Genomic DNA, 13340 nt, shown 5'->3' on the forward strand with positions numbered 1-13340 from the left:
ACCAGGCTTTTATTTGTTCTCACACATATCACATGCTTTTTTTTGGGCATATTAAAGCAAACAACAACTTAAACATATCTTAAGAGAAACAAAATAAATGTTGTTGCTCTTTGTTTACTCTCAATTGATATTGTAATGTCCTAAGTAGTAGAACCTTTATTTATCCAGGGAAATCAATTAAGAACAAATTCTTATTTACAATGATGACCTGACATGAGAAGCTTTGATTTTAAGTTGTTGTTGTTGTTGTTGTTGTTGTTGTTGTTGTTGTTGTTTTTATAGCAAATATCATGATATGGTGATGGTGTGAGTTTAATAATCTGACACATGTTGAAATTAAAGTAGGCTATCACTCATTTCTGTCCATGATAGTAATAACAAAACCAACATATTGCATTTTGTATCTTAACATTTTCGAACAGGACTTTGCTGATTTTCTGCTCAAAAGAGATACATAATAATAATATCTGCTGATTCAACAGCCTTGACTATTTTAACATTCAATTGACAGTGCTGGATGTTGAGAACTTCTCTTTTTGGAGACATAAGTATGAAAAGATCTCTCACAAAGAACATATTTTACCAGCCCTCTGAAACGTAGCCTGGCACTTAACTAACCAGCACTGTGGATTCAAATCAACAAAATGACCCAATATACCCAGTCCTGGGTAAAATAATCCAGCATTTCTTTGTGCATGTGCTCAACAAAGTGATTAATTGTATTTGTGGATTATCTGTTGCCACTTTTTAATAGCGGGTAGCTGGCTCCTCCACATTAACTTTTTAATTTCTAAAAATAACAAACATTAATCCTTGGGGTTAGGGTTATTAAGAAAGTCTGAAAAAAAAGTGCCTATTTAGAGAGTCTGAAAAAACTAAAAAAGCTGGCGGCGGATAGGCCTAACCCAAAACCTTTTATTTTCTTGCATTATAAATTACCCCAGTTGTAACTTAGACAACTTAATCAATGTACTTGCAAACAAACAAACCCATTATGTTTCTTTACCACACACCTGCATCGTAGAAACTATCGAGCACGGATGTTTCTCCAAAGTCCAGCCGGCCGAAGGTGACGGTGGTGAGCAGCGCGCTCTCCGAGTCGCAGGCTCTCTGCAGACACTGAAGAGCTCCAGACTCCGGGCTGCTGGCCATCACCGACTTCAGACCGTCATTCAGGACGTACACCACCCGCAAGGAGCGCTGCTTGGCCGGTGGACAGGGGCTGGGCACATCGCCCCTCTCCCGCTCCACCGCACTTACCCCGGCGGAGTGCTCTCCTCCCATGTCGGTGACCTGTGCGCTCTGCCCCGTGTCCATACCGAGAACCAAGGAGCTGCTTTATCTCCTTTCCTTCTCCGGTTACTGTCCCTCCCGCTACCTCCTTTATTTTGTCTGTGCCCTTCGTGTCGTCCTCCCTCTTGATCACTTGTTGCTCACCTGTCGAGCGCGTCTGAGTTTTCCCCCCCACATCTCCGCCTGATTAACTCACATCATGTGCCGATTATCTCGCACCATGAATTCCGCTTCACCCGGACTGGATCCGACTAGATCCGAGAGGAAATGCAGAAAAGCGGGGAGAGACATATGCATACAAAAGTCAGCATACTCCTTTGGCTTTGCAGATCGTATTGACGACTGAGATTGTTTTTACTGCAATCGAAACCGTGCTGTCCAGTGTGAAATGTTATCTCGTCTCGCCGGTTGTCTAAATATAAAGTGTCCTTCTGGTCTCCTCTACTCGCAGCCAATTTATTTTCCTGTCAACACTCAGCACATGGTTTCTACGTGATTTCAGTTTTTTCTCATCAGGTATTTATCGTTGTTGATGAAGTATTTTTGGAAACCCAATCCATTTTTGGGTCAGGATCGTTTACGCACAGGTGGAACGTGAATACCGGACAGTGCTGACGGCCAGAATCCAATATATTACACTCTGGCAGATGGGACACAAGGTCCACGCGTTACTGAACTGGGCTGAGTGCCATTGTTCCTTCCTTGGTAACTTCTGGAGTGGTTTAACGGCTTCCTAGAAGAACCATATTGCTATTATTATCTATGTTGGTGTACAGAAGGTGTACAGTCAGTAATTATATGTTACTTTAATGTTAACCACTCGAATATTTCTCAAGTTATTACAACTGCATGACATCAAAATGCTGTTCCTGGTATTTTGTTAGAAAATGGACTGGACACAAAAAGCAGCTTCAATAGTGGAAATGCACTAAATCTATTTATTAGATTAGATTAAGCAAAGGAAGACTAGCTGCCGACCATAGTCGTATGTATCATGATGACAATCAAACAAGCTACTGTTCTTTTATATTTGATATGACCACGTTTCTTACATCTCTTTAAATTGGCAACATAATCAGGTTGTGAACACATACAATCAGCTTTTAAGTTGATGTCGGGAATTGTCAACAAAACAACTAAAAAGATTGTTGACACATCCAGTGGACAAAAAATGGTTTACACATCCAGTGGACTAAACAAATATTTGGAGTTGTATTTGTTGAAAAAGTTAGATCCATATTCACTCTCCTTTTAGCTCTGTTTTAAAATATAAGGTACTTCATCTGATACACGCTCCAGTATGTTTACATATGTTAACTGTGTCTGTATCCTATTGTGTGCTGAGCAAGTAGTGTAGAGTGGGTTTGATGACTGAAAACATCTGCCTTATAGATGCTTAGAGAGTGGTGCATGCACACCACTTTAGCGTAGAGAGTGTGCATGCAAAAGATTTTATGACAGGGACACTTTAAAGGCCAGCAAAGAGAAGGACAGGGCTGGATTGGCAGAACAAAAACATGTTTTTTTTAACCATCCACTGTCCCACCGATAAAAGCGCCCCAATTCAAATTTGTCCCGGTATGCCAAATGATTCAGTACCCCCCTGGCTATGGTCCTTAACATCTCGTTCACACGAATGACCAGGGTTTTACTGGGGTTATCCAATCCGTTTTAGATCCTTCTTTTGTTAATATAACCAATTCATCGCTGATGGTTGTATCCTGTTCATGATATTTTAAAAACTACTTGGGTCACAACCTGGGAGGGAGCAATGTATACTAATAACCTTACATGATGGAAATGGGTCTGACCGTATAGGGTTTACACATCTGGAACAGTCTAATAGCCAAACTCCTCAATGAAGTTATAGTTTGAAGTCTTTTAATATGTTTTTTAGCAATTGTTTTGTGTTTCTGATTAACTTTACCAATTTTGAATGTCTTACTGCCTCTTTTTCAGTCCTTTTTCTTTTGTTTATTCCTTGCCAATATTGAAATTGTTTGCTTTTCTTACTACAACATGACGAAACAAAAAAAGAATTCAATTACAAATAGTGAAATTGATTGATATGGCATTTTTTTTTACATATTTTCAGGGATTTTAACTGTTTACAACCTCATAAGAAATTATGTCGTGGTTTCAGTGCTTGTTAAAGCAAACACACATACTGTATGCTGATCTGACAGTTATTTGTATATTTATATATAGGGAGAACTAGTTTCTCAAACAGTGAAGAGAGATAGAATCGAACACAAAGCTCCTTCATATATAACTGTATATAACACATTTTACCAGCAGACAAATCCAACATAGTGTTTAAAAATGACATATGCTCACATACAGTACATAATAGCATCTTTATTCCACTGAAATATAAAAGTATATATATTTATCACTATCCTGGAGAGAAAGGACCAAGTCAAGAAAACAATTTGAAGACTCAGTTGTAGCAGTTTTTCTCATTGTCATAAGAAATAAAGAAAGAAAGACAGGGAGAAAAGAATAGAAAGAAAGACAGAAAGAGAAAAAGAAAGATTTGGAGTCAAAAACAGGAAGGCCACAGTGACGGGTTGCCATAGATTCTGTGCACGCATAAGGAAGGGAGGCAAACAGCCGTACATGCTATCACACATACTGTACATGCACACTCACGTGTTCATCTCTAACCTGTGAAGTTCTTTCACTTACTACATTCCTCAAACCCTGTGTTTTACCATTCATTTGACAAAAGAGCACCAGAAACATCAGATACACATTGATCTCGTTTTAGATTTTTTTTTTTTCTGCGGAGGGGGTGGGGTTTGAGGTTTCTGGAGTTGTGGTGCAAAAGTGCAAAAGCAAAATAAGGTAATAATATGTGTTGGTCCAGAAGGCAATCTTGACCTGATAATTATGATATCATATGTGTGTTCATGCAGTGAGATGTGCTTTTCTTCTCCCAGCAATAGTGTGAAATTATTCCTTTATATAGCACCTATAGTATCAGTACTTGTTGATTATACTTAATTAGATTGATTGTTGGTAGGAATCAGGATGTCCTTATAATTGTATCTTTCCAGCAGAATTTTTACGATAATCATACTAAGAGAACGGTCAGGGAAATGTATCCAAATGCCAGTGCTGTTTATGGCTGATGTTTCAAAAATCCCCCGCCTGCAGTGTACCATAGAAACATCAAGCTCAGTGTCAAACAATGTAACTCTAATGATGACGAGAATTGTATGTGATCAACACAAATCTTAACGATAATCTTGCCATTAAAGAAATCTTGATCCGGCCAAAACAACCTCACATTACAAAAAAAGTCTATAATCTTAAGGTCTAAAACTGCAGTCCTTACATGGATGGTAAACAAACACACACACATGCACGCACACACACACACACACACACACACACACACACACACACACACACACACACACACACACACACACACACACACACACACACATTTATAGGAGTGGAGGCCGCAGAGTAGACACAGAGCACAGAGGTTGTATGAACCAACCTGGCTACAAAGGTCAAGTTCCAAATTTCCTTCACAATAAGAAATAAAAAGCATCAGCGAGGCTGACAGGGCCCCTTTGTCATCATTCCGTAACCGTTACAACATACAGTCATTCAGTACCTGTGGCACAGCAAGCTTTGACATGATAGCAGTAAACTTAACAAGAGAAGCCTCTTTAAAAGAAGAATTAAGAAGTAAACACAGGATAAGGCGGTGTAGGGGCTAGGTGGCTGATTCCATGGTTTGTATAGTTGCTGATGTTGATCGTGATGACCATTTGGCACAAACTTTGTTTTGCCTGAAGTGTCTCGGCCAACAGTGAGAATGTTTAAAAAATGTTGGCCTCCAATGTGGTGATAAGGTGATGCTTTAATCTTCATTTTGACAGGCTCTTCTTTATGTGATCTACTTCCATCTGTCAAACAAAGACACAAGTATCGTGAATTCATAGATGTTAGAATCAAAGACATTGAGCCACTGCTCTTAAAATCCTTTCTGAATGAGAATACAGCAGACTTACCAGAGAATTCATTATTTTCATGTTCAATTAATCTGTTCATCAACTTTAATTCATTAACAATCAATTTCTCTTAAAAATATCATAATTTTCCATGCAGTCCCCAAAGTAACATTAGTATTACTTTAAATTACTAATATTATTACTTCTTTTTTCAACACCAAACAGTCCATGATTATTCAATAATAATACATTACAATACAATAATACATTTCCTGGAAAAGAGTCATACAGTCATACAAAACTTAAGAGAGAACACATACATCTGTTTTAGGTGTGTGTTCTATCAACACGTTTTCATGAATCTCACCTGTAAACTAACACGAATTTTCTTCTCTTCATCTAGCGCATTGGTCAATTGCTTCATTTCCTGCCTGAAATACAAACAAACATCAGCAGGATGAGTCTGAAATACTCATGTATCCTCAGAAAGACACAGAGATAGGTACAGTATATGCTGTACATATGGTGTACCTATGCTGGCTCTTGAGCAGTTCTACGGAGGCCCTCAGGTCTCTCAGCTGGTTCCTGAGTTCCTCCAGTGTCGGGGGGGTCAGAGGTGAATGCCGAAGCTCGGGGGAGGGGCTGAGACCCAAGGAGGAAGACGGGGATGTGGGGCGATGGCTGGCGCTTGGTGGGATCAGGACAGAGGGCCTGGTGGGCTGTGTTGCTTTACTGTCAGATCCCTGAAAGCAAAGGTCAACAGAGATATTATTGATGAATTAATATCAGTGATTAAGAATGTACGATTTGTCCAATTGTACCCATACAATTAAACTAACCCGGTGGTTCTGCTTTAGCTAAATGAATCGGGAGGGATCCCATTAAAGTTAGAAATCCAAATTACAGCAAAGATGATATTTAAAGTTGTAGCAAATCAAACGTTTAAAGCATTCTTAAATGGTTAAACTCCATGTTTTTATTAAGATTTTCTGAAATGATTGAAAGGAATGTTTTTGTTTTCCTAACTGAAAAACAAAAACTTTTTAAACTAACATTGTTGCTATATTTGTGAAATAAATCTTGCCTGCCTATTACATTTTTGTTATGATGTGTATTTATTATTTTACCTTTCTGATAATCTTTTGACGTTCTGTTATTAAAGTCACAATTCAGATATTTAGACGTTGAGACTTTTCCCCCAGAACTCCTAAACAAAAATTCCCTTTTAGGCAGATCTCAAAAGCTTTTTCCACACTTGGCCTTCATCCTCTTCCATAGATGAACTTTTCACCCAACAAAAAAAACATGGTGTAAATTGTTAATGAGTGGAAAAAAGGACAGCGGTTCAAGAAAAGCTGTGGTTTGGTGCCCTCTGCTGGAGGAAATAAATACTCAAATGTGATCTTACAGAGACAGCTGGGACTCCTTTTCTCAGGAAAATCTCCACAGGTCTGGAGGGGACAGATTCCAGCTCCTCCTTCACTCTTTCCTTCCTCTCCTCCACTGCAGGGGGTTCCTGGTCCATACTGGACATGGAAGACTGCAAGAGATGGCGAAGGTCTTATTTATTCAGTGTATTGTCTGAGGCTAAAGATCCTGTTTGACCAATCATAATCTATCATAATCATCTGACTTCATATCCCATAGAGAAACATTGAATTGTTACATTAATGTTTTGTTTTCTGAGATTGAAACCTGTTTTTGGAACTGTTTCAGGGGTGAAAATAAATCATTGTTGTCATTCATTTACAAATATTCTCTCAGAGATTTCCTAGATGTCATCTTGGGCACTAGGACTTTTAATGACATCAATCAATCATTGCAGCCAATTTGTTTCAATAGCTTGCATTTATAAGCAGCTCCTCTATTGACTATGTTTCTGCGCTGTGACCTGTGATGGATGGACTTTATTATGGTAAGTATTAAATGCGTTATTAATTATAAGATACGTCTTTATTTCTCACTTGGGGAAATTCACACAGTATGTATAAGTATTTAACATGAGCTCAACATTAAACAGAAAGGGAAGACCACATTGAAGCATCAATAATTATAAACCAATTATTTAAAGGTTATCGCAAATGGGCCACTGTGTATTTTTCCATATGCATGTTAATAATTTTGATTGCAAGAACGTTGGTATAAATAATACTGCTGCTTGCTACTTTTACCTGAGAAGATGTTCTGATTATGACACAATGGTGTATATAAACCACATATTCTACAATTCAATATTTAATAATAGGCTGACTGAACACACTCACAGCTGAGATGATCTGTGAGCGAGGCCGGCGGTCTGAGACTCGAGGCCGCGATGCTGTCGGATGACTCAGCTTCTCTGTTGAAGCCACCACTACATCCAGGTCCACATCTGAACAAACAAACATCAGAAACACAAACACACCTGATCACCAGCAGCTAAAGTTTCACATGATACAAAGAGAGCGCTCTGACAGTTACTGAGGCACCACATCTTGATCTGATTGGGCGATACTCCTGTCAGTCAAACTCACCAGTGTCATGTGACCTGTCAGTGGCAGAATCTCCCTCAGATTTGGGGCTTTCACACCTGAGCAGGTAAACCATACAACAACATTAGGCTGTGTACGCTTAGAAGTAAATGTTTTTTGTTTGTTCTCGTAAGAGCCTTTGTTTGAGTGTGTCAGTGTGTGTGTGTACTGACGCTAGATTGGGCGGTCTCTCTGGACGCCGCGGGGGTTGGGAGGAAGAGGAGGTGCTTGTCTTTGGGGGGAGGGGTTTCTTGGGAAGAAGGGATGGGAGGGCGGGTTTGGGGCTTTCTCCAAGCTTCACCTCTTCACCTATACATACATACAAAATTATAAAAACACACATGGATGTTCAAAGGGGAAAATAACTTAAAGACATACTGAACATAAATAGCCAAAATGGCGACTCATACACAGGCATGCGTGATAAGGTGAGGAGAATGGATGAGTAGAAATTAAGAATGCAGCTGCATCTGACCAAGGAGGACTAAAGCAAACCCAAAGGAGGTTCTTGAAGAAAGATAAAAGAAGTATAATAGACGTCTGGAGTCACCCAAGAAGGCAAAAACAGGAGTTAAAAGAACTAAACAAGAAGCAAAGGAAGGGAAAAAAGGAAAGAAATTGGAAGGTGACGAAGACCGCACAGGATCAGAAAGAGCAGGTCAGGGCGTTGGCAGTTATATTTATGTATGTTGTTTTTGGTTGATACACCATATTTGATCTTAGTTAGTTAGTTATATGTAAAGAAATGACAGCCAATATGTTTTCGAGAGTGTGCTCCTTTTTAACAATTCATTTTACAGCCATCCCCGTAAAGTCACCTTGGAAGAAAATCTGTAAAACTCCTCATCAATAATGAAACAAGGAGAGTAATCTCTTTTTAAATATGCTCTGTTCCTCACAAAAATCTAGTCTGCTCTGATTTACTAAAAAAGCCATTTTCAAGCTGTTGATGGAGATACTCAGATGAGGGGAGTGTTTTCTAATGACCGGGACAGGAAGGAGAGCCAAGTCTGAATGACTTGTAGAATCTCATATTTTCTGACCACTACAGCCCACAAAAACTTTGCTCAGTATTGAAAAAGTGTTTTTGTTTTGTTTTTGGCCCTTTGAAATTAGCTCCCACTCGACCAGCGTCAACACTTAAAACTATGTATGTATTGTGCATTAATATTTACATCTAAATATGTCCTATATGATCATTTGTTGGTCAAAACTACATTTTTGCTGATAATACTTATCTGCATTTATGCTGGATGGACTATTGCACTTTAAATTAAGTAAAGAATCTAAACAGTAAGTACTTTTTACAACCCTGCAAAGCAAAGTAAAGATATAAGCACTTACTGGGGTTAAATATTGTGTGGTGCCATAAATCATTTTTGTTTTGGGAAAATTCGGTATGATAAAACAACCTGAAGTTTGGGTTTCACACTAATTGGTCCGATTGTTCGGAAAGATCCAAAACCATAGTGCTGAAAGCTTTCATTGCACATAAATAGATGTTGACAAGTTATTTTTCTGCTGCCATTGTCACAACAGAACTTTTTTTATGTTACTGTACAACTGAAAAGCTTACATTCCAACCCTAAAATGATATCCTTTTTTTATACCGTGAAGCTAACTTAGTAATTAGTCATATTAAGCATGTTAGTTGGCGATCTGTTCATTGCCAGCTGAACAGATGAGCAGAAAGTGGGAGGCTGAACGTGAGCAGGGTCTCAGTAGACTGTACCTCGATCCTGGTCCCTCTGCGGTAGATGTTCAGGTCGCTCAGGAGGAACTTTCCTGACCTCTGACTTTCTATCTATAGGTCAGAGTTTTTACAGATTTTTTTGATTTTCTTTGCAGTCCAACAAATACAAGAGAGGAAAGTGTACTGTGTTACTGTACCTGTGGTGTGTTTGGCTGATGGAGCACTGGGAGGAGGTGGTTTCTTTGGTCTCTGGAAAAACACAGAGAAACATTCCCAAACCTTTAAGAATGTGTCATGTCTCTGAGAACCTCAAGGCTTCGTATCTTACGGTAAACAGACAACTTTTGCATTTGTGCACAAAATTACCTCTTTTTCCGCTTCTAGCAGCTTGACAAAGTTATCTGGGAAAACACCTTGCCGTCCTCCGATCTCCCCCTTCCACCAGCCTGCATCAGCACACTCCTGCACGAAAAGACAGGAAATAGTTTGGTCTGAATTTGCTAAGCGTATTTAATGTGCACCTGAATGCAAATTCTTCTTACCTTTGCAAACAAATCTAGCTAACCAAATGACATAAAAATCAAAGGAGACACACACACCTGCATAAAAAAGTGATTACACAAATACACAAAAAAAACATTGTGTGTGTATGTGTGTAATAGTGATTACACGCATACACACACAAAAAAACAACCCCACATGGATTTACCTTGGTGACAATGTTGATGATTTCCCCCTCTTTGAGCGACAACTCATCTTCATTTTGTCCTTCATATGGAAACAGCACCTTACATAGCTCCCGCCCTGCAGATACATTTCAAGATAAAGTCAAACAAAAACGGCTAAAGAACCGGAAACAAGAGAGTAGGAGTTTTTCACAGATTTGTCCACAAATGACACCCATATTTTAAAGTAAACCATTTCAACTTGTGAGAATGACAACCCAGAGAATTTTCCAGCAACAGAAAGTAGGAAAGAGGGAAGAATGGCCCTGAAAAAATGAATAAACATCAAATACTTCTTGAGTTGGAATAGGAAGTTTTACCATTTCACTTCCCTCATTCATGCGCATTAAATCACAAAGTACACCAATGTTGTACATACTGTGTACATTATTTGCTTGTGTTTATTTATCTTCATACATAACTATATCTTCTATGTAAACATAATTTAATTTTAATTGGTATTTTCTTCATTCCTTTAGAGACAGTTTTTGACATATTTTGTTGTAATTCTTCCCATTTCTTCGTTTTTTCTCATTTAAATATTTAAATATGATATATACAACCGCACCACATTGTTCGAACTTGGAATGTTCAATAGTAATAAAGTTGACCCCTGAACCTTCTAATATTTGACCATTTCAGCCACATTTCTGCATCCTTAATACAAAAAAAATTCCCTTGCTTTTATATAAAAAAATAAAGATCAGTCAATCCAATATTTTAATTTGAAAACTAAAATATGTGAATGAATAAAACTAACCATTGTTTTTTGTGTTATTGTAAAATGCAGAAAGGATGAAATACAACCCTTATATGTTCTTTTCATAAAGCATTGCTTTAACACACTGGTTTACAATGTATTTGTGAGCGATAAATACAAAAAGGAAGATCATGAAACTATTTCCTGATAAAACAGCTAAAGATCACATTATTTTCTTTCAACTTGGACATTTACTCATTGTTTTGCATCTGGATTTCAGTTTCCTTCATCATAGCTTTTCATAAGTGCACAACAATGCAATGCTGTGACAAAGGGAAGCTTTTGCATGAAAGGTAGGAAGTGATCTAAGAGCTTAGGTATGCCTTAAAATAAAGGTTACAGTATACAAGTTCTTTAGTTTCCTCACAATGCCTTACTGAAATGTAGCCTATTTGTATTGTAGTTTTTATTACAATTATTAATATATACAAGTAAAGTTGTAACATCACCTTTGGCTTTGCCCTCAGTTTCGGTCTTCATGGTTTCCGAGGCAACACTTGCTGCTTTGCCCTCGTTGGCCTGTGAGTGACATTTAGAAGAACATCTTTAGTTTCACACACAAATCTCATCCTCATGCACTTACAACTAGAGCTGCTTTTGCAACCACTCGGTTTCAGTTTGGGACTTCCTGTGCCTGCCATGAAGATTTTCTGAGAGGTCTCTTGGGGATATCGTGACCTGGTTTGATTCAGCTGTGGTTGGTGTGAAAGAGCAGAGTTTGCTCGCTAGCATTGGTGCAAGACTGACATTTGTCTTTCCTGTATAATCAATACAGAGTAGTGTTAGCCACGTTAGCCGCTCCTATGTCTCTTTTAGTTGACTATGACAACACAAGATAATGACAAACATCTTAGTTTGGCTCATTATTATGCAAACACGTGCTAATTGGTTCAACAAAAAGTATACCTGGAGGTAGTTTGTTCCTAAATTGAAGTATTGGACAGATTAAACTATTAGGATAAGATAAATGTTTATTGATCTAGAGGGAAATTGTTGAGAATAAGAGTAGTAATTTTCAGTAATTAAAAAGCTGATGACAAATCTCACTTAAAAGAAACATCAACCTTATAATGGCACTAAAAGAGAAGTCAGTGAATCACCAAAGTTTGTAAGACTCATTTTCTAGGGGCCATACATTTCTATAAAAAATGTCATGCAATCAGTCGAATTGTTGTTGAGGTATTTCAATATCAACCAAAGTAGTGGGCCAACAGAGCGACCAACAACATTGCCCCCCGAAACATAAAAATGATACACTGACAAAAATAAATAATTCATTTGATACATCCACTTTACTCCAGTGAACAGCTCTGTCCCAAAGCTCAAACCTAACTAGCTAATTAGATTGGATTCAGTACACAAAAAACCCAGAGCTGACTTTGTAGTGAAGGGGGTGTGTGTGTGTGTGTGTGTGTGTGTGTGTGTGTGTGTGTGTGTGTGTGTGTGTGTGTGTGTGTGTGTGTGTGTGTGTGTGTGTGTGTGTGTGTGTGTGTGTGTGTGTGTGTGTGTGTGTGTGTGTGTGTGTGTGTGTGCAGTGCAGTGCAGGTTGTTAAAGGATCCGTTGTTTTCGGGCTGGAGTGGATCCCTTGACGCTGTTTGTGGAACCAGGGTGGCTCTTCCACAGGAAAACACACACACACACACACACACACTCACAAGACCCGGTCTGTCCCGAAGACACAGCTGTGCTCTGTTCGAGAGAAGAAAAAAAAAACAGAGCACCTCCCCCGCCAGCTTCTCTCCTCTCGCTACACCCTTCTCCTCCTCTCTAATGAGACCCATGTGGTGCCACAAGCAATGAGGCATTATCACAGAGACGTTTCCATTTCCGACTATCACATGTTTCATGGTGTCTTATAAGAAGTAGGAACTGACCAATAGAGTTTCTTAATGCCACAGATAGAGATACAGCTATTTTTGGAAAGACCCAGACAGTTTTTCAGACAGGCTTTATAAGTTATCAACACTTTTAGTTTCAAAGGGAAAAAGGGAACAATGTTCTCATTTAGTGCACTAGAAATCACACATGATCCGACAGCTGAACTGACTGTACTTTACATTCTGTCTGTTTCAGAGTGGCATTATTGTAAACCAAAGTGTTTCCAGAGCCAAGAAAAAAAAATGTTGCCCACAAATTGTAAGACAACATGACTGTAAAAATCATGGCTAAGGTGATAGCAAACGGTTGCATATTTACACTTTGTCAGCTGTTTTAGTGCTGAGCAGATGGTATACTTCTGCCTGCACCCATGAAACAATGCTGACAAGAGTGGTGAGGTTAAAAGAAAATGGTAAACTCAATGAGTTTGAAACCAAAACAACGAGATAAAAGAAACTAAAGGAGAATAAAAAAGTTATTAAGAGCAGGGTGACAATTCTTTGGATTTT

General features: G+C 38.6%; 2 protein-coding genes across 12 annotated transcripts in view; both read right to left on the reverse strand.

Annotated features, from left to right (window-relative positions):
- map3k15 (mitogen-activated protein kinase kinase kinase 15) overlaps nt 1–1693 on the reverse strand; it is a 158340-nt gene extending 156647 nt beyond the window's left edge. For 3 of the 9 annotated variants that reach the window (XM_079661535.1, XM_079661529.1, XM_079661530.1), the window contains exon 1: nt 1014–1693. In XM_079661535.1, the coding sequence (XP_079517661.1) occupies nt 1014–1317 (304 nt within the window). In that variant the 5' untranslated portion in view covers nt 1318–1693. The remainder of the gene's footprint in view (nt 1–1013) is intronic. The other 6 variants (XR_013804365.1, XM_079661533.1, XM_079661536.1 and 3 more) reach the window with 4 other exon arrangements.
- A 1938-nt stretch (nt 1694–3631) lies between these two features.
- Nucleotides 3632–13340, reverse strand: part of sh3kbp1 (SH3-domain kinase binding protein 1) — a 32704-nt gene continuing 22995 nt past the window's right edge. Inside the window, exons 8-19 of one of the 3 annotated variants that reach the window (XM_079661962.1) lie at nt 11402–11471; nt 10177–10271; nt 9834–9929; nt 9665–9716; nt 9507–9578; nt 7948–8083; nt 7778–7833; nt 7529–7635; nt 6673–6804; nt 5796–6007; nt 5632–5695; nt 3632–5219 (exon numbers count right to left, since the gene is read on the reverse strand). In XM_079661962.1, coding sequence (XP_079518088.1) covers nt 5181–5219; nt 5632–5695; nt 5796–6007; nt 6673–6804; nt 7529–7635; nt 7778–7833; nt 7948–8083; nt 9507–9578; nt 9665–9716; nt 9834–9929; nt 10177–10271; nt 11402–11471 — 1131 coding nt within the window. In that variant the 3' untranslated portion in view covers nt 3632–5180. The remainder of the gene's footprint in view (nt 5220–5631; nt 5696–5795; nt 6008–6672; nt 6805–7528; nt 7636–7777; nt 7834–7947; nt 8084–9506; nt 9579–9664; nt 9717–9833; nt 9930–10176; nt 10272–11401; nt 11472–13340) is intronic. The other 2 variants (XM_079661963.1, XM_079661964.1) reach the window with 2 other exon arrangements.

Source organism: Notothenia rossii (genome assembly GCF_949606895.1).
Source record: "Notothenia rossii genome assembly, chromosome: 12".
In the NCBI taxonomy this organism is placed as follows: domain Eukaryota; kingdom Metazoa; phylum Chordata; class Actinopteri; order Perciformes; family Nototheniidae; genus Notothenia; species Notothenia rossii.